Source organism: Siniperca chuatsi, linkage group LG8 (assembly GCF_020085105.1).
Source record: "Siniperca chuatsi isolate FFG_IHB_CAS linkage group LG8, ASM2008510v1, whole genome shotgun sequence".
NCBI classification, from domain to species: Eukaryota; Metazoa; Chordata; class Actinopteri; order Centrarchiformes; family Sinipercidae; genus Siniperca; species Siniperca chuatsi.
This window is the reverse complement of record NC_058049.1, coordinates 22783062-22806213: the sequence shown is the minus strand read 5'-3', so window position 1 is coordinate 22806213 and position 23152 is coordinate 22783062. Positions and strand designations below refer to the sequence as shown.

Sequence of the window (23152 nt, the reverse complement as noted above, 5' to 3'; positions counted from 1 at the left end):
TTTAAAATACTACTCTATTTTGATATTGTTATCGCCCCCAGACCTGTTGGGCTTCAGTGCACCCTGGCAATTATGAACCATCTGATGCGGTACTGTAGAATAACATTATTGATGGAGATGTATAATAAACTGCACAGAAGAGTGCATTACTACAGAAGCGTCTACTCTGTTAGAGCTATTTATCTGTGTACATAGTTGTTGCTGAAGGAAATTGCACATTTGGTTTCTGTTGTTCTGATTTTTTTTTATAGTAGGCTAGTAGTAGAAGACAATTGAAATGTTGTCTTTTCATAACAATTTTTTATATAGGTTTGTATGCATTTTAAATCTATAATCTATCATGGATTATGTTTTATTTAGACCAAGGAATTTAAATCATGGTTAAGTTATAGCCTATTTATTGTGTTTTTATTGAATGAATGAAGTTTTGCTAATAATATCAGGTTTGAATAATAACCATAATTGTTTGATTCATTTAGCCTTTTTATACTAAGATTTGTTCCATTTTGTTTTTAAACCATCTTTCTTAATGCCCAGTTAATTCCTGAAGTTTGAGTATCCTAAAAACATATTTAACTCTGCATGTATATACTGATCCATTTCCCTTGTATTTCTAAATTAATGCTGAAATTTGTGTTTGGAGGAACCCAGGACTAAGAGGAAGATACTGACCATCAACCATCTACCAGCAGTTCAGTTACACAAGCTGAACCACACACAACCTAGTTCTATGGTGTAAAATACAGTATACTGTCTTTGCAAAGTTTGTACAGTTTTGTGACTTTTCTTCTGTTAGGCAATGTGTGACTAATTGTCCAGCTCTGTTTTTCTTATTATTTATTTTAACAATAATTGTAACATTGATAATGGAAATACTGTAATTATTTGGTTTATTTTATTGAAGATTGCACTTTTGCCTGTTCTATAGTTAGTTCTATAGTGTAATATACTGTATACTGTTATTGTACAGTTATGGTGTTCATAATATATACACTAATAGAAGACAACAACGCACCACAAAGCAATTAGGCTTAGGGCACCCAAATGGCCAGCAGCGGCCCTGGGAATATGCACTTTCAATAAGCAAGCTTATCCCAAATCACTCCTCTAAAACAATGAACACACACAAGACATCACGCAGTAATAAATAGGGCACAACCATCTGATGTTTAAATATAAAGAGTTCCTTCTCCTTAGTCGTCTCCTTAGTAGTCTCCTTAGTCGTATATATATATATATATATATATATATATATATATATATATATATATATATATATATATATATATATATATAGTGTTGATAACAAGCATGTCAAAAGACTTTTGGAAAATAAAAGGAAAAGGCTTTTGTCGAGACGGAGGCTTTATCTTAATATGAAAAGTCTCTATTGGTTTGAGGCTTTGTCTCTTTGAGATCTTCAAACAATAGATTTTCAGAAACAGAGCTCAGACTGTAACAATGAAAACAGCAGGCATGGAGGGAAGTTAAACTAGCAGGAGATGCAACAGAGTGACAGTCTTGATAATTTACAAGTACTGAGGAGTCAAACAGAGAGCAGCTTCAGCTAACGCCACGCTCACTCCCATCAGGGTTTAAGGTGTGGAGTCTAATGAGTGAAACAGGCAATAAAACTGTCACGCAGCACCTTTTGTATGCATACTGACAGGCTTAATATCTTAAATCAATACCGACAAAGGACTCCTGACAGATAAGATCAAGTTAATTTCAGACTGCAGGGGCAAAATTATTAAGCTGTCAATAGCACCATAGGTGTGGTGAGCGCAAGACACTGCAGCAAAGAGACGGGGATTTAGCAATTATCTCCGGCAAAACAGACACTTTCATCTGCACGTTTGTCGTTTTGCAGATGATAAATGTGTTTCATTACAGAAGTTCCACAGCGGTGAGGAGTAAGTGAAGGATTCGGCAGGAAAATGATTCCCCGTAGAGTTTCACAAATAATAAAATCACACCGTCTAAATAAAGCCTTCTTTCTGACTGACAGATCACTTGGGAATAAGCTTCCTGCTTTAGGCTCAGCTCTCTTTCTCCTCTTCCCTCTTTTTTTTTTATTCCTTGTCATCCCTGCACAGTTTTGTTCTGAGGTCGTTTCACTTCACCTACCTCTAGCTTAATAGCTACCGGGCACTGAGAGCACCTTTCTATCAGTCTGTTATTGGTTAATTAGTCGATTTTTGTGTCCTGATGGCCAATTCTCTCACACAAAATGAAGAAAGACAAGGTGCAGGGCTAGGAGCAATTTAGATGTAAATTTCCCCAACATACAATCTCAGTCCAAGGTGGCGCCTTTAATTTATTGCATACTTTAAATCAATACTCTGAAACGTGAGCCAGACAATTCAACATGCAGAACAGCTGCTGTTTTCATGAGTGTCAAGGTCTTTGAATGCCTTTTTAAAAACGCATTGATCGCCCTTCAGTTTGTCACAGCCTTATCTGACCATCCATAGCTGCTTCTCTCATGACAGAAAGTTTCTGTTGAAATGCCTCACATGAAAACTCCAGCAGGGGCTCAAACTGTCCTGAGTACACACAGACGAGAGAAGTCCCTCCCCTCACATCTTTAACAAGCTCGGGGACTCCAAGCCAAGGGAACGGGGACAGCCACAAATACAGTATGTGCCTCCTAGTTCCCCAGCACCAATTACAAAGCTATCACTATGCAAGTTTAATGATGGAGACCATGGGGGAAAAACAAGTTGTATTACAATATAGAATATGTTAAAAGCTGTTCATTATGGGCATAAATTATACATCGACTACCAGTGTTGAGTGGAAGCATGTGGGACTCCTTGGCTTCGTCTCCAGGGCAAAATAAGCCAGTGTCACTTTGTAGAGACAATAAATGAAAAGAAGATAACGCAATTTACAACCAACCTAAGGAATAATAATATCATTAGCTACTGGGGATTACAATTGTTCTAAGTATTTTTAGTGCTTTGCTCACTGTTCTACTTTAAGCCGTTTGATGAAGCAATAATTTGAAAGCTGGAAGCATGAATGTGAACGAGCCTGATTTCAGTTTTTTTTTTTTAAGTGTACACAAAACAATGAGGCAGCAAACACAAGTGCCCTTCATTAAAGAGGGATACAAACTGAATAAACAAAACACAAATCAGTGCTTAATTAGACACAAAACCCTTTCGCTTCAGGTCAAATTGATCACCCTATTAGTCGTGTCCGGTGTCATTTAAACAGCAGGAGCGTTTGTTCTGTGTTGTTCAGTTTTTCATGATAAACAACAAGCCCGGATGACCTGGCCCTGCAGCTAATTAGTGAGAAGTCCACATCTCCTGGACCTTTTTTTTTGGCATCCTGCTAAGCAATATCAAAACAACATGAAACTATAATTGTTTCAGCACTGAGGGAAAAAAAAGTTTTTACAAAAACTCCTCCTTTGCAGGACCACTGCAGCAGGATTTTCTGTTGAAATAAGTGGTAGCTGTCAGCTTAGCCTCCAGCAAACTGGTATTACTCTTCCATTTAGTGAGAATCTGATGCCCCTCTCATGAATCAGGTCAGCTGCTGCTGTCAGAGATCCACCACATCCTCCGCTCAAACCGCCACTGACACTGATGGAGCTGCTTTCACTGCTCATGTCCTGGGGTAAGTGCTCGGCGCTGCTCGTGCGCCTCCCGCACATATATGACGACACGATGGAGTGAACTGACACCCAGCCTCCATTTCACCTTGAGACACTACAACCACCCACAGCACCAGCCACAGCAAAGACATGAGTGGTACTCCTACAGCGCAGTCAGGTTTTGTTTTTTTTCATGTCTCCACTGTAATGTTGTTCCTTTGCACTCACTTCTTTTGAATCATGTTGGTGGAAAGAATAACTTTTGTTTTTTGGTGTTTTGGCCCCCTGGCACCACATGCAGCATTATTAGAATTCTGCTCTGCCTTCCTGCGGACATCTCTCTGAATCAGCCACCTCCCCCACACAATACACTATATCAATACAGGCTACACTTCACTTCTCTCCATCACACACACACACACACACACACACAGAAAGTGATACTTCCCTCAGTCAAATCACAGCAAGCCATCCTCAACATTTAATTTCATCAATCTTTCATTTGCTGTGCGCCTCAATGAAGAAGAACTCGTGTTACGTTAGGCTGCTCTGTTCCGCATTCACTCGCCAAATTCTGAGCAAGCACAAAGTTCAGAACAATTGCAGAAGACATACTATGACTGAAAACCTCCAACTTATTCTGTATAAATTAATGACAAGGATATATTATGAATGAGGCATGACCAAAAAAAAAATAGGACCACAAAATGTACTAAATATATGAGAAGTGACTGCATATTTCATGCTTTTGGAAAATATATCTTTTTAAAAAGTCAGCTCATTAAGACAAAAGTGGAAGAGCCTATCTAAAGTACGAGCCTTGGGCCATAACTGTGTCTCATTCAGGATATTACTTTTGAATTTTTTATGTATTGCTTAAATATTGTCTAGAATGATGATAGACATTTCACTGTCATCACTGGATGTAAAGGACAGTATGAAATACTGGAAACATGTCTGGAAAGTTCAACATGCATCACTGTTTTTTTTAAAGAAAAACTAGAATATCATTTATTTAGGAATACAATGTGACTTGACAAGTTGTTGAGAATAATGAAACATTTTGCAGTTGCTACTTTTCACACGTTGTGTGTTTTATTGTTGTTTTCAAGGCTAATTTAAAGGTTAACAGTTGAAAATGTGTCTTTTGGCTAACACTGGCACATTTACAGCGATGTTGATCAATGTGCATCGCCCCTGACAAATAAATAAATAAATAAAACATAAAACAAACAGTATGTGGAAATGTGGATCTACACAGTGAAATCCTTCTCAAAAACTGAATATATTGTTGTGTGTAAAAATGAGTGAAGGCACTGAATGTGATCACTGTTGATGATGTAATGTTTGGTGATGCAACTACGGTATTTCTGCACACACACTGAAAAACAATAAATTCATATTAGATTATTCCAGTGGTTCAGGACCCTCTCACACAGTCGCAGGAGAAATCTAGGAAAGCAGGAAGTACATGTGCTAGCTACATCAAATTATGTGTATTTTGTCAGACTTTCCTCTAATCTTTGCTTATTTTCTTGTGAGTTATCGTTACAAAAATGTTGGTGCCAATTTGAAGAGACTTCCCTAATTTATTGCATGAAAGACTTCCTGTGGCACAGCCAAGGCCATGAGGGGTCCTCACTAAATTAGCTGAAGTGATTTGGGGATATGATTAAAAGAAAAGTCTTTCTCTCTAAAAAATCTAAACACTATACAATTAGTTTACAATTAAATCTTTTGGAACCCATTTCTCACTCACTTGCAGTACATTGTTTTTGGCTGTGACTCCTGAAATCACATCCCATTATATTTTACTACAGTTGTTCCCAAAGTGGGTTGTTGAGATCCGTCTGGGACTGCGAGGGTTTAGGAAGTCTGCAGAAAATCAGGAATTGTTTCATTTCTGCAGTTTGTCATTCCAAGTGCTAACAGTTAACACATGTTGGGAATGTAAGAGAAAGGCGTTTTTCCCTCTGAGGTTTAAGTCTCTATGTTACTTTACTGGTTCAGTTACAGCATTCTGTATCAGTCACATCTGACTACAGAACTCTTTTTCACATGTGGCTCAATGGGAAGCTTTTTTTTAAAAACATAATGTCAGTCTAATTAACCCATGTATTTTGTTGACATTGGCTTCACTTCCTCATTGCTGCACTGCTGTATGTGTAATAATACTAACAATAGTTGCAAAATGAACATGTTTTCCTTTTCTTTTGATGTCATCAAAAACCAGCATGTAGAAATGTATTGTAAGTGGTAACCCTTCCCTTTGTCACAAACTCATTTGAGGAAGCTATACGGGAATTATCATAAAGCATTGTTATTACACAAGGAAATATTTCACGTTTGTCATGTCATGTCATGTTCGTACGGTCAAGTAGACCCCAGAGAAGTGTAAATCCCTTGTCAGACTTCTTATGGACAAGCTGTTATAACCCCCAAAAACAGAAATCCAAAATGACTTATTTGGGATTGCAGAGGGTAGTGCTGTGTTAGAAGTACTATCAACACCGAACACAGGGAATAGGAAAAAAGTAGGCCAAAAAGTTTTTTTGAATCCCTGTTCGACATTCATTTGGAAATCTAGTACTGACTCTGCATTCATCATCAGTCACTTACTGTACAACCAACTCACTTAATAAAACCAGCAATTAATCTGCAACACAGTAGCCATGGGCATCATGGGAACGCATAAACCAAACTACCTCTTAACTGGCCGGGATGAATTGTCCTTTGGCTGACTGGTGAATTGATTTCCAGTGTCAGTAATGGTTTTGAGCTGCCTGGTGCGCAGGGTGCCCAGCTCCGACTGATTCCTCAGTGAAGGCGCACAGACAGCTGGGCTGCTCTGCCTCAGATCTGGGGAGGCTAAATATTTCTCTTGGCCTGCTACGATGATTCCCCCCTTTGGCTGGCAGATAAAATGCTCGATGGCCTACGTGGAGGGTGTGTGATTAAAGATGGATGTATGGGGAAATGTAGAGCTCAGCGGTTGGAGCTGCATGCACCCACAGATGGGAGATTAATCTGGGGTAGAGGGAGCATGACAAAATATGCTTCAAAGTGCGTTGCACATCTTTTCCTGCTGTTTGATTTGAAGCATTTTGTCATTCGTTACACTCTTTCATGTTCACCTGAACATTTAGCATTACTTAGTGATCCTCTTTGAATCAGGTGGGAGTGAGGTGTGTGAAAATTGCATGCTGAGAATGGAGAGAAAACAGTTAACCTGGAGCACTTCCCCTTGCTGACATGACACTAAAACACCCAGTTAACATTTGCAGCTGGCTGTGATTCAGCCACATGAGAGGGATCTGCATTTACATACTGAATCAGAATGCATGCAACAGGCTCCAGCAGTACACCAACATGCTGTGTTCTGCAAAACAGAATTATTTCACCATTAGCTCAGTGTTTTTTTTCCCCCTCACGTCTCAAAAGTCAAGTCACTTTTCTCAAGACACGTTCCTTCCTCATCCGAGGCAGAGTCAGTGACATTTGAGCTCCGGGGAATAATAATTATCCAGTTGGGATAATTACAAATTTGTTTCCAGGGTGGTCGCAATTCCTATCACACCACTAATGTATATTCCGTGAGAAGGTGGCTGATGAAAAGCTGCCAAGGGACGAGTCTGAACATGACTATTAATCAACTCTCATAAAGGAAGAGTGCTGATCTTTTTCTTTGTGTGCAGTCCATTATCAGCTATAGAACAAAACCCCTCAAACTTAGCAGAAGATTCAAACCCACAGAAAAAAAAAGAAAAAAACACCTGCAAAAAGATGCTCATATTGGCTTCCAATTTCCAAAAGTACTGACCAAATCAGTTAGGTTTTAGGAAAGGTTACTTGGCTCCATGTTTGGATCAATACTGGAGCTGATCGATTCTGTAAGCTTGTTTTTTTTAACAGTTAACTGGTGGTTTATATAATTCAACCTGCCTTTTGAACAAGATACTTAACTTGGCCAATAGATTTTTTTCAGAGCAGGTTGGTAAATGTTCAGCCAGAGGGATGGAGAGTGTGTGTGGGTTGGCTCTCACTGCTGATACTGGAGAACTCAGCAGCCTTGACATAGGGAGAAAAAAAAATAGTCTCGATGGTATTAGAGAACTGTTGTAACGATAACGTCCTCTGAAACTGAACTGTGGAACTGAATTTGAGTGTTTACAGTCAGAGCTGAAATTGTAGAAATCCATTCTAGCCTACAGAAGTGCAGACGATCTAAGGATGCAGTAACCAGACAAGTGCGTAAAACGTGGAGCAATACATGTATGTACAAGCTGTAAATGACATGATGACAGTTACCTGACACTGGGTTTTCGGGGACCCACTTGGAGCCCGGATGCAGAGAGTGAAACACTGTGCGCACCTCCTGGCAGTTTGGCACCTGTCCGCCGAGCAGGGAGAACAGCTGGAGGAAGGCGCACAGAAAGAGCGCACTGTGGACTGATGGACCAAGCATGGCAGGCGAGCAGCACTTAGCCGAACCGCACAGAACAGAGCGACTAACAGCTGAGATCAACTTCAGCACATTAAAAGTTACAGGAGGATCCGTGTTCGGCGCTGACGAGGTGACGCTGCAGCTCCCGGCTGAGCTCGGATCAGCATCCTTCCGCTTTTTGTTTTTTTGTTGTTGTTCCCCCTTCAACGGTCCGTCCGCCTGGAAAGCTGCTCGGTTGCGTCTTTTGGTGAAGCTACTTCGATGCTGATAACTTACGAGTCCCTCTTCACTTGCGACACTGACTCTCAGCTCGCTGCACAGATGAATGAGCCCCGGATATATGCGCGCGCTCCCCCAAAAGCGCGCGCGCGCCACGGCATAAACCTGCGCGTATACAGAGATCTCCCCTCTCGTGTAACAGTAGAGATATAAGGAAAGGATTCATGCGGTGCACGAGTCGTGTTAGATGAATGGCACTGCATGTTTTAGGATGCAATTAGGGTACAGCACCTGTATAGTTTACTCTTCACACAACAGAGGCGCATAATGTGACCAGGAGGTATGTGTGTGTGTGTGTGTGTGTGTGTGTGTGTGTGTGTGTGTATATATATATATATATATATATATATATATATATATATATATATATATATATATATATATATATATATATATATATATATATATATATATATATATATATATATATATATATATATATATATATATATATATATATATATATATATATATATATATATATATATATATATATATATATATATATTACAGTGGAAATGACACATAAGCGTGGGATATGATCTGAAAATGAGCTTTTATTTATTATTTAGCCACATGGAGAAAGTGTACACAGAGCACGTGGAACACTCTGAAATCTGTAAAAACCAAGCAAAGGTGAACATTAACAGTCTCCTCTTAGCTCCAATATATACATGAATCTAATTTAATAACATAATAATAGCATTTTATTTTACATTGATTATTTCTTCATCTTCTTCTCTCATCTTGAGTGGACAGTTATTTTACTTCCACTCAGCTCCAAAGAGCCAATAAAGTTGAAATGCTGCCACCAAGTGTCCAGCCTGCATGTCAGACACCAGAGAGGCCAACATTTGCAACTCAGTTCATTAAGCCAGAGAAAAGCACATCTATCTTAACCGTTTCTCTGTACACAAATTAGTATAATAAAAGATAATAAATGTGTAGCTGTGTAGTCTGGCGGACTGCAGATGGATATTGTGCAATTTCTTTCATTTTGTCAAGTAATGAAATAGTGAAGTCACCCACCTGAAAACAGTGAGACAAACAGCAACGCCAAAGAAACTTAACTTTAATATGCCTTAACATGACTGCGGGGGCGACGACACACAGAGTGGCTCTCTTGTGCCTGCGGTGAATACAATTTTTAAGCCTTTCAAGTGTTCATTGAAGCTCAGTACAACAGCAAACAAAACCCATATCTCTTCCTTTGGCTGCGTGTCTGAGAAACAGAGAGCTTTGCATGGATTTGCACAGCACAGGCTGGAACAAGCTGAGAGCAAACCAACAAAACTCGCTGTAAACCCACCACAGCTCCACCTTCAAGTTTAAGCAGCCTGATGTATGAGGGGAGGTGAGCAGCAGTACCTGAAGTGCACAAACTGCAGTAGATCCGTGTGTACTACCTGCACTGTGAGCACTTTGGAACTGCCAAGTCAACATGTTCAGCTTAAGAGTCAGAAAGTCTCGAGTCACTAAAGATGTCTGAGGGGAAAGACCTGTGCACGAGCACACTGATAAATACGATACACACCGACAGCAATCACCCTCCTGTCCAAAAGCTAAATGTAAACAATGTATCTGCACGGTGAAATGATGATGAAAAAGACAAATTATGTTGTACACATGTATTTTACATTGTGTATACATGCACTCTTGGGGCACTGACCTGGTGTCTTTTGCTGCTGTCCTTTAAGCAAGTTATTGTTTGTTTTCTTATTTTTATTACCGTTTTTAAGATTAATCTGCTCTGCACTACTTCCGTCTGTCCATTATCAGTGAAGGTTTCTGTGAATAAAAAGAAAAAGAAAAAAAAGGCTACAACACGTTGGCTCTAGCTAATACGAAGACGTCTAACTTACAGAACTATTCATGTTCTAAAAAGGAAGGCATGAGGCATTTCATCACAGAGATGAAGCAGTTTTCGGCAGTTTTTTCAGATCCTGAAAAAGAACAAGCCCTCCAGCCAGAAGGAGCAACTAGGGCAGTAGATACTGTACTACTCCACTAACTACACTAGATGCACCTTAGCTGGAGGACCATAAGAGAGGCAGGCGATGTACAGGATTACTTCCAACTCCTCCTCCAGGCATGACACTTCCAGTCCGGACCATCTGAAACTAAACAAAAATCAACTAAGAGTGACAAACGTAAACTGATCCTACAACTCATTATTGGAGAATGACTACATGCTGCATATAGGCTACTGTATATATCTGGGTAGTTTCATTTAGTAGTTTCATTTGTTTAATGGTCTTACTCTGCAAAATAATCTGCTGTCAGATAAATGTAGCGGAGTAAAAACGTATTGAATTCCCTCTGAAATCTAGAGTGCAAATGTAGAAGAAGTATAAAAAGTAACATACTTGCAGGCTACTAAAAGTATTTAAGTAAATAGTTACTTTCCACCATTCAAAGGTTACATCACAGTTTAATAAGATCTTGAAACATTGTGGGAAAATAGAATTCCCTTGAAACTGGATGACTTGATAATGACTTTTGTGTTTTTCTTATTGACTGCTGATTATGGACATAACTGAAATTTTGATTTATCAATACTTGTATTTTCAATTTTGTGCCACTGTGTTCTTCCAATGTGCAACAGTCTATCGATGCTAAATACAGGCCATACTTTTCACTTCATGCGTCATGTTTGTAGGCTGAAACAGGTTTCACCGGCTGTCCATGCAAAGCACGCACGAAGAGGGAGTTTAAACTTCCAGGCTCCATCTTACAATATCAGGGCTTTTTCTATAAGCTATATAATATCTAGTCTATAGAACTGAGTTAATGAGTTTATGCATGTGGTCGCAGTGACCAGAGTAGAATTTTATACACTTTGGGAGTAGAATGGGCATGAAGCACACTTCTCAGGCTGCACCATCTGTCTTGGTGCTGTTGACTGAGTCTTTCCCGTCCGCTTTGGAGTTAGGTTTCGTACTTGGTCCAGTTTTATATCCTTTCAGCTCCCACACCTAGCCTTATGACCGTTCCCCCAGTGAAGCGTCCGAGGTCCAGCCCTCCTCACTCAAGACCTGCCTGAGACAAGAGTGACTGTATTCCAGGTAGACCAATGCACTGGAGGCCTGTGAATTTGGGAGGTATGATTTGGAACTGTATAGAGTTTGGGTCTAATCTGCAAATCATAGCGCTTAAAGAATATTTGCAAGTCCTTGCAAGTCTAAATTGTCTCAAATGTATTTTTGTTCATACAGCTGTCTAATACATCATGACAGAATATATCATGGTGATAAAAGTCTGCAATGTGTCCTTTTCTTGGACCAAAATAAACATTTGGACAAATGTCAATGTGGTCGTTTAGATAATTGTAGAAATGTCAAGTAGCTAAGACTACAACTTGCATGTGCTTACTTGTGTGGCAAAAGCCTTAAATTTAACTTGCTAATGCCTGCCAATGTCCTGTTTTAATATGTGGGGTTTCTTACTGAAATGTAGCTTGCCGCTTGAAAAAGACAAAAAGACTCAACACTGACAATGTTGAACTCATTGACTGACAAGCAGTTTTGGGTGTAGTCCTTTAGTTCTTGTGCACTTTAATCTGCTGACATGTCAAGAAATTGCAATAATGCCGATGACATCATTTTATAAGAAATATACTAGGGAGGAGGTAGACATGTCAATATGCTGCCTTTGATGCTTATGATGGTAGAGGTGATGATTATGGTGATGAGAGGTACTGTATATTATACTAGCACTTATGCTTTGGGGGACCTGCTTTGGACGTTGCACTGGTGCAAGTCGCCTTTTTTATGTTGTTTCTGTATCTAGTTTTGTATGTATGTGTCTCTTCCTCTGTACAATAATTATGCTGGCTGCAGCACATATCGCCTACCTAGAAATGAAACTTGCACCTGATCTCAATGGCATTTGGGCTTGATATGTGTATTTTCTTTACTTTTGCACTGAGTATCATGAATTACAGGAGCAATGGCATTTCATTGGGAGGATAGTATAGAGATTAAATTACAAAACACCATGATGTACCTTTTTTAATACACAAAATCTAAGTGTATGGTCAGGGTTTAGTAAGTAAGTGACCAATCAGCAATGTTGTAGAAAGGTAAATAACGTATTAAGGAAGTGTAAACGACGTCTCAGCAACGTAAATCTATAACGTGATGACGGACGGATTCGTTGTGTCATGACCGTCTACCGACGTAATCACAACGTTGGGGTAAGGTTATTATATTACCACGTCAAATGTAACGTTTTTAGAACGTAGTTGTAACGTATCCACAACGTTGTTTTGTGACGTCGCAGCGACGGGGCCCTGGTCTTACGTTTTTACGTTAATACAACGTAATTTGATACGTAGAGCAGACGTTACGATACCAATAGAGGACGTTAATTGTACGTTGCCACAACCACATTTTGTTTGTAGGGATACACCTAACCAAGCCTAGCAAACCAACTATAAGAAACTTGATATTGCTTTTGCTGGTTTTGTTAGTGTCTTTTCTACCATATAAAGTGTCTGTGAGTACCTTTTAAAGCGCTATACAAATAACACGTAGGCCTATTATTATTTTTATTATTAAACAAAGCAAGCTATTGTGACTCCTGAAGAACAAAATACATTAAGTTTGACTATTCAAATTATCTATATAAAAAAAAAGACATAATATGCATTAAGATTAGTGCACAAGACGCTCCCTATTTCCCTTTAACGAACCAACAGTCCGATAAAGCGAAATGACCAAAACTAAAAACACGTTTCAGAATATTAAAACTTTTAGAAACGAAAACAAACACTTCTTAAGAGATATATTGGCCACGTGCGTTAATGTGTAGTGGAATAAAGAGGAAAAGCTGCAGACAGCCTACCTTTGGTTTGCGTTGAGGTTTGTTCAATTGAACGGATTGCTACCCATCACGCAGAAAAGTCCAATATCGCTCCGTACCTCAGCCCGCAGATGTTGTGCCCTGTGCAGCCCTCTTTGCACAAACAAAAAGTTCTGTCGTGCATGAAATCGTGAGAGCATCTTTTCTGTTGTTTTTCTCTTTGTATGGGTGGGGAGAGGAGCGCAGGCGACGCGATCTTTGCGGATGTCGTCCTTCAACCCTCTCACAAACATGGGATTCCTCGTGTTTGTTTGTTTGTTTGTTTGTTTGTTTGTTTGGCATCAAATATAAAGACTTTTCTTCTGGTGCGCACTCCCCCAGAAAAAAAAAAAATCTCCTGCAAACTCAGAATTTGCAAACCCAAACCGGACAGCGGATAGTTTCATGAACCCACCTCGCTCATCCATTCTGCGCTTTGCTGGTCAAAGAAACCCAGGATGCTTGTGACCTTTAACCCCTGTAAACCCTGCCCCCACAGAGCCCTCTGCTCTGCCTGCAGGAGCACGTCCCTCCACACATGCAGACAGATATCGCTCACTAACATTGTTTTTGCAACAGGGAAGTTTACTGAGATTCTCACCAACAACAACGCAGAGCCTTTCCAGAGCATGGTGGCACTTCCTCCACTGTGGGAACGGGCTGCAGCGCTGCCTTGCGTGCCTTCTTCACTGATTGAACTTTAACCTACTTCCCCATACTGCTTTTCTCTGCTTCTATGGGCTGTGAGTGATGGAGCTTAAGGGAAAGAAAACTGCAGCTGCACCATTTCCACATCATTTTTTTTCACCCAGTGTGTTTGATCTCGTGAAGCCTGCCAGCTACAGAGGAAGAGGGTCAATTATGGTCAGTAACATTTTGGGCTTATTTGCAATAAGGGGAGTCATAATGATGTTTTTTTTTTTTTTGGTTTAAGTAAGTTTGCAGGGATTATGATTGGCCTCCACACTGACAATAGGCAGCCAGCCTATTGAACAGGCCTCATGTTGGATACCTCCTGGGAGGATGGAATGTGTCCCAGTGCTTTGAACTGGGCTGATATTACTGCTCCACACTCTTACAACTGGGAGGAGGAGTTATTTTTAGCAATATTCATTGGCACCATTGGATAAACGAGTTTGACAAGATGGAGATAAAGCTGCATTTCAGTGTATACAAGTTAAGCAGATATCCTTCCACTCATCAACTAACAATGTATTTCATGATGAATTTATCGTTCGATTATTATTTGATTCATCATTTAAGTCTACAAAATGTCAGAACATTTTCAAAAAAAATACCCACCGGAATTTCCCAGAGCCCAGCGTGATGTGTTTAAATTGTTTGTTTTGTCAAACTAACCCACAAGTATTCATTAAGTCCCTTTTTAAGTTTAAGATTGTTACATGTACTGTTCCCAAAAGGTCAGGAATGACCTTCCATGCTCAACAATATTTGAATTACAAGCATATACAACAGAGAAAAACAGCAAATCCTCTGTATGACCATCATGTTTGTTGGTTTTGCTTAATAAATTACTTTAACGATACATTTATCATAAAAATGATCCTGTTGATCAACTAATCACTTGAACACTAGGCCATAGTTATACCAAAGGAGTTTGCATAGCTTGCACAGATGATATGCAGGAGACTTCAGTCAGTATTAGAGATTGCTTTCACTGTGTCTGGAGTGAAACTGGACAGAGATCAGTGGAGTAACTTTCTACATGGAACTCTCTCTTAATAACTGAGCAAAGGGAAATTGTTTTCTCACAAACTCAGCTGCCATTTTAATCTCATTTCACACCAAACACTAAACCAAAGTGGTGATCTCTAAGATCAATTAAACACACACATTATTTGTCTAGATAAACTTTAGAATTGAATCCCCAGGCTACTGAATGGTATCCCCTTACTTCTTACAGGCTTTGCACACCTAGACAGGTGTTGTCACTTATTCTGGCTGATTAGACCTCGGTTTAGGTGGATGTTGGGTGGAGCTATGCTGGTAATTATGTGAAGTCAAACTACATGTGCCAGTCATAATGATTAAGTTGTTTTGTCCTAACAGATCAAACAAAACTAACAGGAGTGTCAGTCAATTTAACTGTTGAGGCCACACAAAAATAAATTGCCATAAAATTTATTTTCATGAACGCTTTCACACTTTTATCTTTTATAAAGTTATGTACACATAATTTGCTCCCATGGTAAATAAAGACAATATCCAGAGTGTGGAAAGAGAAGGGAAAAAGAGAAGGCAACAGAGTAAAAACGTAAAGCACAACAAATATTTAAACAGAAAACTCTAAATTATGAAATATATAGTTTTGATCTTAAGGAATCTTTTTGTTGATGTTTACATAATATTGCCAGTGATTTATATATTCATAATTAGAGGTAGGGTTACAGAAACATGAAATGCTTTGTTTGCACAACTAATACAAGGTGCCAATTGTTGCTCCCTCAGCTCCCTCTGATGGGAGGACTGTGTACAGCATGTCCTTCCCAAAGTGCACGTCATGACTGGACTCAAATTTCAAGAAAGTTTGTATGCACATTTAGACACCCAGTTATAAATTATCTTGGATTTGTTCTTTTAAAAATTGATTTTATTTTGTTACACAACAGTCCAGTAATCTTGGATATTATTACAGAGGACAGCCTGTTATGTAATTTCAGTTTGTCAGTAAGCTGTGTGTTTGTTTGTGGTCATAATGATATATATGATATATTCATAAGGACTACTGTGTATGTGGGTTTAGTCAAACTCATTAATACGGGTTTGGAAAATTGTGTTTCACAATAAATAATTACAAAGGAGTTGAAAAGTTGATCACCATCAGGATATTTTCAGAAACTCAAACACACTTTCAGACAAACTTTCTTTCATAAACTGAGTACATGACAGTGCACTGTGTGTAGGACTTCAGTCTACTTATGCATAATGGACCACATTCACAGCAGAGTTCCCAAATTATTCTATGGATCCGTAAAGGCCTGATGCTGACCCTGTGGCTATCTGGTGCAGTGTACCAAACAGTGATTTAAAAAAATAAAAAAAAATAAAGCCAATTAACCACAACTGAAAAACTGAGTGTAGCCTAATGATCTCTATTAAAATATATATTTACACTCACAGGATCACATTGGAGCATAATGCAGTTGGTGATAAACCTATGCTACACTAGACGTGGATCTGAGAAATGAACTAGTAATGCATTTGGGACTTGAAATGTACATTTTACCTTTTCATATTGACTTTGGTTTAAAAACAAATTCAGAGGTCTGGAATTTTACATAATCAGCACAATCCATTAAATGTCTTTAAATAAGGCAACGTTCATTACAAGGTACCACACTGCAATTCATTATGAATTAACGTTTGTGTGGCACCACCCAATGAAATATTTCAGTTTAAAAACCTAGTTTTCCATTGTGAAAACCAGATCGCAGTCCCTGTTAAAGTTTGATATATCTCAAGTTTAGGCATGCATATGAACCACTGTTGTGTATTTTAAACTGTCAAATAAAATATCTTGTCTAGGATGGAAAGGAAAGAACACAGCATTTGCAAACTCAGATCCCATGAGGTATATAGTAGAAGACTGTGCGCACAGACAACGTATTTCTTGAAATCCATAATATGCCATTTTAGTGACAATGGCAGAAGTAAGGCAATTATTTCAACACAAGTCTTTTAAAGTAATAGAACTAATCAGTGATGCATGTGAGGAACTCAATAAATTCAGTGCTCATCATCCAAAACAAACTCATTCTTGTTTTAACAGTGCATGTGGTTATTCTGACAATGTGGAGACATCTGATAGGATGTGCGTTCTGATGCATCACAGGCATGTTACAGTGCATTTCATTAAAATGTATTATAATCATGTCAGAAAAGAACCAAATACAAAAAAGTGACTTTTTTGGGCTATTCTTTGGTGTTAAAGTAACTAACTGTATGGGTGGGAGCTTTTGTTTACATGAGATTAAGGTGATCTAGTTAGTTTTAGCAAAATATTCCAGTCAAATAAAAAATTTCCATTACCTAGTCTGCCCAATTCTCAAATCCAGTGTAGCAGATGTTCAATATGTGTCAAATGAAAACGAAATGGAGGAAAATGATTCAAGAAAAAAAAACATGTCAACTATTTATAAAAAAAACACATGTTCTCATATGAATACAATAGATTTACAGTGTAACATACTTATGATGCATCCATGTGGGCAACACCTCTGTGTAAACTGCAATATTATTTCTTGTATTATGCAGTGCTTATGCTGTAAAGGAGAAATACCTAAGATGGCGTACATCAAGTAGTTTAAAACACCATGAAGTAATTGTTAGTTAAATCATTGTTTTAAATAAAACATTTCTATCTGTGCTCAGTGTGTGAGGATGAAACGGAGTGTTCCCAGTGAGATCAATTGGTATATCCTGGCTGTCCATGTTAGCGGTGAATGGATGGCTGGTACCCTGCAGCATTATCTGATGCCTTGTTTCTATTTCAGTCATGTAAGCCTCGCTGAGCGCAGCCTCAAAATCACAGCACAATTAATTGATTCCTCTATGGTTTTGATTTTCTCTTCCTGTGCCAGCTAATGCATTGGCAAGTACAGCACTGCAGGATCATTTCTGACCTCTGTAACCTCACACATGCAACCAAAGGCCTAACTACACATTAATCACCAAAAATTACTATGTGCTGACCTGGCCAATATGATCCACATGCCACTCTGCCAAAGCCGTATTTCTAAAGATCACTGAAGTCCCAGTACAATACAACTGCTTACAATAAGGCAATACACCAAACCTATGCAACTAGTTAGACTAAACAATGTTCAGAGAGAAGAGTTACTGTAGGTTTTAAACTGTTTACCATGACAATACATTAGAAAAATAATAGATTTACTTCTCCTCAGCTTTTCAGTCTCTAAACTATAGACAAGTTTCTGAGAAAGACTTTCAAGAACACCTCAGAGCTCATGTTGGCTGTGAATGGGGTGACGTCATTCTAAGGTCTCTGCCAGCAACAATGTATGTGGAAAGGTAACAGTTTAAGGTCCGACATTACAAGAACAGACTAAATGCATTTCATTATCACTAAAGAAGAAGCACTATGGTTTAAATAACAGTTCTTGGCCCACTCAGATTGCTGGATGGAAATCACCTCCACATCCACACTAAAAACAGAAAGTGAATGAAGTAATCTTTACTTTTTTTCCTATATTTTGTAGTTATCATTAAATCTTAAAGAACCACGTCTTTTAGACTCTCACTTAGCCCTCTGCAGCTCCAGCCACCACCTATACATCTACCACCTGATGGACCAGTCGCCCCTGCCGCCTTAAGCTTCCTCCGGTGCCGCGGGCCTCTTCAGGTCCCGGATCTGCTTAATCAGATAGTTCTTCTCATCACAGAACTGCTCATCCTCCGATCTGTCGGTCTGGAAGTGGCTCAGGAAGTCCACGAGTTTGGCCTGGTTCTTCAGCAATATGTCCAGCACGGGCTGAGTCTTGTTGGGGTTTGCAACAAATACCTTTTAAAGAAGAGAGAACATTATGTGAACTGACTATTTGAAAAGTTTAATCCTAAAATCAGATGGCTACATCAGTCCAAACTTCTCTTAAAATCACCACTTTCAATATTTTACCAACTAATGTCAGCAGCATTTAGCAAATTTCTTCCACAAAGATATGTAGCAAATTGTTGCACTGATGATACACGTTTTATGTGAGCACCTTGAAGACATGGAACGCTTCAAACTGGATGTTTCGGCTGTTGTCTCTTAGCATGTTCATCATCAGCTTCAAGTTCTCTGCCCGACTGATGTATTTTGTCATGACAGTGAAGTTGTGTCTATCCAGGAGAAGTTCCCCAAGAAGCTGAAAAATAGCATATAATTTAATTAAGACCTTGTTAAATTCGGGTGAGTGAGCATGTCAGTTACACTATCTGTAGCTCAAATAAAGGTTTAACAATGATTTTGATTTGACAGAGCAGTGGAGCTTTTACCTTCAAAGACTGTCGTTTGGTGACGTAGTTGTCAGAATGCAGGAGCTTCTCGTATTCTGTAAACACCTGATAGACATTTTAAAAGTTTGTTAGGCACAGCATGATCATTCTTTCAATTAAAGATCAAAATCCACACTAGAAAGCTCACCCTGTCATAATTGTTCTCCAGAAAATCTGCACACATGATCTTGTGTCTTGTGAGGAGATCCTGAGAGGGAATAGAAGAGATCAAAATATTAGATAAAAACTGTTAGTATGAAGATGCTGGAAACAGAAAAAAAAATATGGAAGTGTACCTTGAATGAGGCAAAAGCGTCTGAGGCGATGTCAAAGGTTGAGAGCTCAACGTAACGGAAGAAGCTGTAGAAGTCTTCAGAGAAGAGCACCGTCCGTGCCAAAGGCTCGTGACGCAGGCACTCTCTCAGCATCATTCCACAGTTCAGAGCCACTTCTGCACTCTCATATCTGCACGTCATTTGCATAATCAGAATTCAACATAGGCCAGTTATAAAACAAACACTGTAGATGTAGCAAGAAAAACAACAAATAATCAAAGTCACTTAAAGGAAAATCCACCCTAATCACTTTTAACACTGTTAATCTGGCATTAAATTTGTATTTGAACTGATGAACTTTACATCTCTAGGCCTCATTTTCTATGGTGAGGCATTTTTGCTGTGCCTGAAGATAGCTGGCACCATGCAGACAATTCGCCATGCACCTACAAGGGAATTTATTAGCAGGAGAATCATCTAACACATTGACGTTAAATGTCAGGTTCTGATGTCCATCTCTTACAAATCAAACTGAACTGGTTGTCTTTATAAACATGACATTTTGAAACAAAGTTCAAAAACACAGGAGGAGAAAATTCATTACAGAAGTGGCAATTGGCAAAGATAGCATTTGATCCACAAACAGCAGCCTCAATTGACCATAATGCAGTGCAGCAGCAAGACATGTTGCTCTTTGAGTAGGCAGGATGACTCAGTGTTTAGAGCTGTAAAACCAGCACTCTGGTATCACTCTCTCCATGTACATGTGTAACCCACAGGTGAATGCAACAAGTTCATGCTCGTTCCTTTGGGCTTTGTTGAAACACATACTGGGTAATGTAGAAAAAGACGAGGCATGTTGAGGGTAAGAGTTTTGGTAAAATTAGTACATTTACCAAAAAAATAACAACATAATTTGGTTACAGTTTAAAGAGTATCTAAGGATGTACTTGCCTTTAATATATGTAAGTGTGCATATACAGCACTCACATCAAACATGTATGAATTACAGAGTTTCTGTAGCCTGAAAAAATGAACTTACCCATTCAGAAGCATGAAGAGAATCTGTGGGTGTGTAGAGATGTATTCTACCGTGGGTGTACGGGTGCCAATCTGACGCCTTACAATATTGCTGAACAAATGAACCACATCCTTCTTCCCCTGTTATAAAAAAAAAAAAAGCACTTGGGCAAATGACTGACTGGGTGCTAATGATATGCAAAGACATTTTTGCTTTGGGCATAGATGTTCTAATCAGGCATACACACATCCACTGACTGTTTGGTGTCTGCACAAAGTGATCAATATTTTTTACACACAAAGTCATTGCAGAAATAAGTACATTTTCCCCACCTCAAAATCAATCCTCTGCAGGTTTGCAATGAGAGCAATGAGGAGGTTGGTGTTGTACAGCTCTTGTGCAAGCTGAGCCACTGCTTCGGTCTGAGGCTCCTTGTCACCTGTTCCACTAAGTACCTCCTTCAGTGAAGCCAGATTTTTGGACACCTCCTCTGCAATCTTATTTATGGAAAACAGTTCATAACTATGACCAGCAGTTGGTGTTAAGAATAAGACCCAAATTTCAAATATGAGACATTCAGAATAAAATAAAAAAAACATTGCTGACCTTTTCACACTTTTTGCTGTCTCCAGCATCCAGCTTTTCCATGTATGCCACATTCTCCTTTAAACTCCTCACTATTTCAGCTGGATTCTTCTGAGACTTCCCAAAAGGAAAAGGCATGACTGAAGACTGGTAATCCAAGCCCAAATCTCTGATGAAAGAAAGCACTGTTTCAAATAACTATGATTTTCAAGTAAAGCAATTCAACTTCCTGTACCTCTTTGCATCAGGAAATGTCTGAAAAGTTCTCACCTGAAGAAAGCAAGGATACAGCTAAGTTAGTTGCACTGTCTGACTTAAAATCGACACTCAAAAGTAAACTACTGAGTTAACGTTACAGGTTTAAAAGGCCATAACACGAACAGCTAGCTAACGTTGCTAACGTTACATTAGTTGAAGTTTTCAAAGATAATGTGGGTACATTAACGTTAGCGCTAAAGTAACACTTATACGGTGTGTTTGGCCTGGATCATTAGTTTCTCCAAGTTCACATTAGCCCAGCAGAATAAAACGCTGACTTTGCAACCGAAACGAGGATATAACGGAGCAAAAATGTCAACGTTACAGCAATATTCATCAGCAAAGTTGAGCTAGCGTGTGACCTAGTTAACTGTTAGCTGTAAGTTAGCAAGAAACAAGCAAACTAGCGTCAGTGCGTAGACAGCGAGTAGCGTGGAAAATACACACAACACATCTGAAATATTCAGTTCAGGCTGTCAAGACTCACCGAGTGAACTCTAGTTTTGATGCTGAAGGAGGCTCGGTGGCTAAAAGGTTAGCTGGCAGGCTAGCAAGTTTTCACCACTTTCTTTTTCCACTGTAACGCTAGTTTGAAATGTCTGTAACGTTATCTGAGATCTGTGGCTGTAGCTATATAACGTGTACTAATTGTAGCTACAAGTTGCTCCAACGGACGACCTTCATAGCTGTGATATTTCATGTAAATTTCGCTACTCGTGACCGCCTGTCAACTTGCTAGCTGTCTAGATGTAAAGAGAGAGTTGCTGGGCTGGTCTGGCTGACAACTTCATTTCCCTTCTCTTCTGTTGAAACTCTCGTCCTCTCCTCATCCTGGGGACGCTGGGCGGGTATGTTTTGCTTTACAAAATGACTGCCACTAATTTTAGCCAATCACTTTGACCAAAGCGAAGCTGTGGAAACTCCCTCTGTGCTGTAGGTGCGCATGTTTCAGGGCTCGTAAATGTCGTGTGGGTGGACAGATTGTAGACTACACGGGAAGCCCCCTCTGCCGGACTGCCCTGTAACTATAATCAAGTGCATCTAAATTCTCGAGAAAAGATAAGACAAAAAAATGTAGTTCAGAAATCCAGTAGGTTATGTAGGCTTAGAGACAGCCCTTTTCATCTTATGTGTATGGAGTTTAACTTTTATAAACAATCGTAGAGTGAAAAAGTATCATTTGTAAAGAACAGGAGAATATCTATACTTATTAGCATTAGAGTTATTAGTCATGTTCTTTATCAAGTCTTCAACATCAGTGCAACATATGGATGGATAAATAGCACTACAGGTAAGAGGAAAAATATGCATTTTTGATTTGGGATGAACAGTCCCTTTAAAAACATTTCACATTGTCTCAGCAAGGCAACTCAATTTGGTCAGGAAACCACCCACCACAGTGGTATCACACACGTTTTTGCTGGCCAATGTAATTGCTGTTCTGATCCAAACTTGCATAACATGCTAAATAGTATAACCTTGTTGAACATTTTTGGTCCTTATGGCTCCCATATGACTACATCATTATCGATTCACCATCATGCTCCCACCAACAGGCATTGTGGGTTGAAATCACCCCTCGGCATTCTCCGAACATACAATAAACCAATCCAGATGTTGAAAAGAATTTGAAAAGCATCAGAAGGTTTGTGCTCATTACATCACATTATGCTTCTCTCTGTGTTGTTATTTATACAAACGATCTCTGAATGGCAACCCTGTTAATAATGCTTTCTGTTTTTTTGGAGCTCATTTTACAAATTTATGTGGTGGTTTGTGGAGTTTAGCAACTATGGCCCAGGCAGTTCCATTACACAAAGGTG

At 39.2% G+C, this 23152-nt stretch overlaps 2 protein-coding genes and 1 long non-coding RNA gene across 4 annotated transcripts in view; all 3 read right to left on the bottom strand.

Annotated features, from left to right (window-relative positions):
• Positions 1-8415, bottom strand: part of gpc3 (glypican 3) — a 99012-nt gene extending 90597 nt beyond the window's left edge. The window contains exon 1 of one of the 2 annotated variants that reach the window (XM_044204268.1): positions 7916-8415. In XM_044204268.1, coding sequence (XP_044060203.1) covers positions 7916-8072 — 157 coding nt within the window. In that variant the 5' untranslated portion in view covers positions 8073-8415. The remainder of the gene's footprint in view (positions 1-7915) is intronic. The other variant, XM_044204269.1, reaches the window with a different exon arrangement.
• A 452-nt stretch (positions 8416-8867) lies between these two features.
• On the bottom strand, positions 8868-13581 carry LOC122879815. The gene is made up of 2 exons (XR_006378794.1): positions 13176-13581; positions 8868-10450 (listed from the first exon to the last, which is right to left on the bottom strand). It is a non-coding gene; the product is annotated as an uncharacterized LOC122879815 (long non-coding RNA).
• Positions 13582-15298: 1717 nt separating this feature from the next.
• On the bottom strand, positions 15299-22196 carry cab39l1 (calcium binding protein 39, like 1). Its single transcript, XM_044204270.1, has 9 exons — positions 21817-22196; positions 21093-21240; positions 20819-20983; positions 20508-20626; positions 19487-19655; positions 19339-19398; positions 19191-19256; positions 18917-19060; positions 15299-18714 (listed from the first exon to the last, which is right to left on the bottom strand). The coding sequence occupies exons 2-9, from the start codon at positions 21207-21209 to the stop codon at positions 18523-18525; spliced, it is 1032 nt and encodes a 343-aa protein (XP_044060205.1). The 5' UTR covers positions 21210-21240; positions 21817-22196; the 3' UTR covers positions 15299-18522.
• Between the last annotated feature and the right edge of the window lie 956 nt (positions 22197-23152).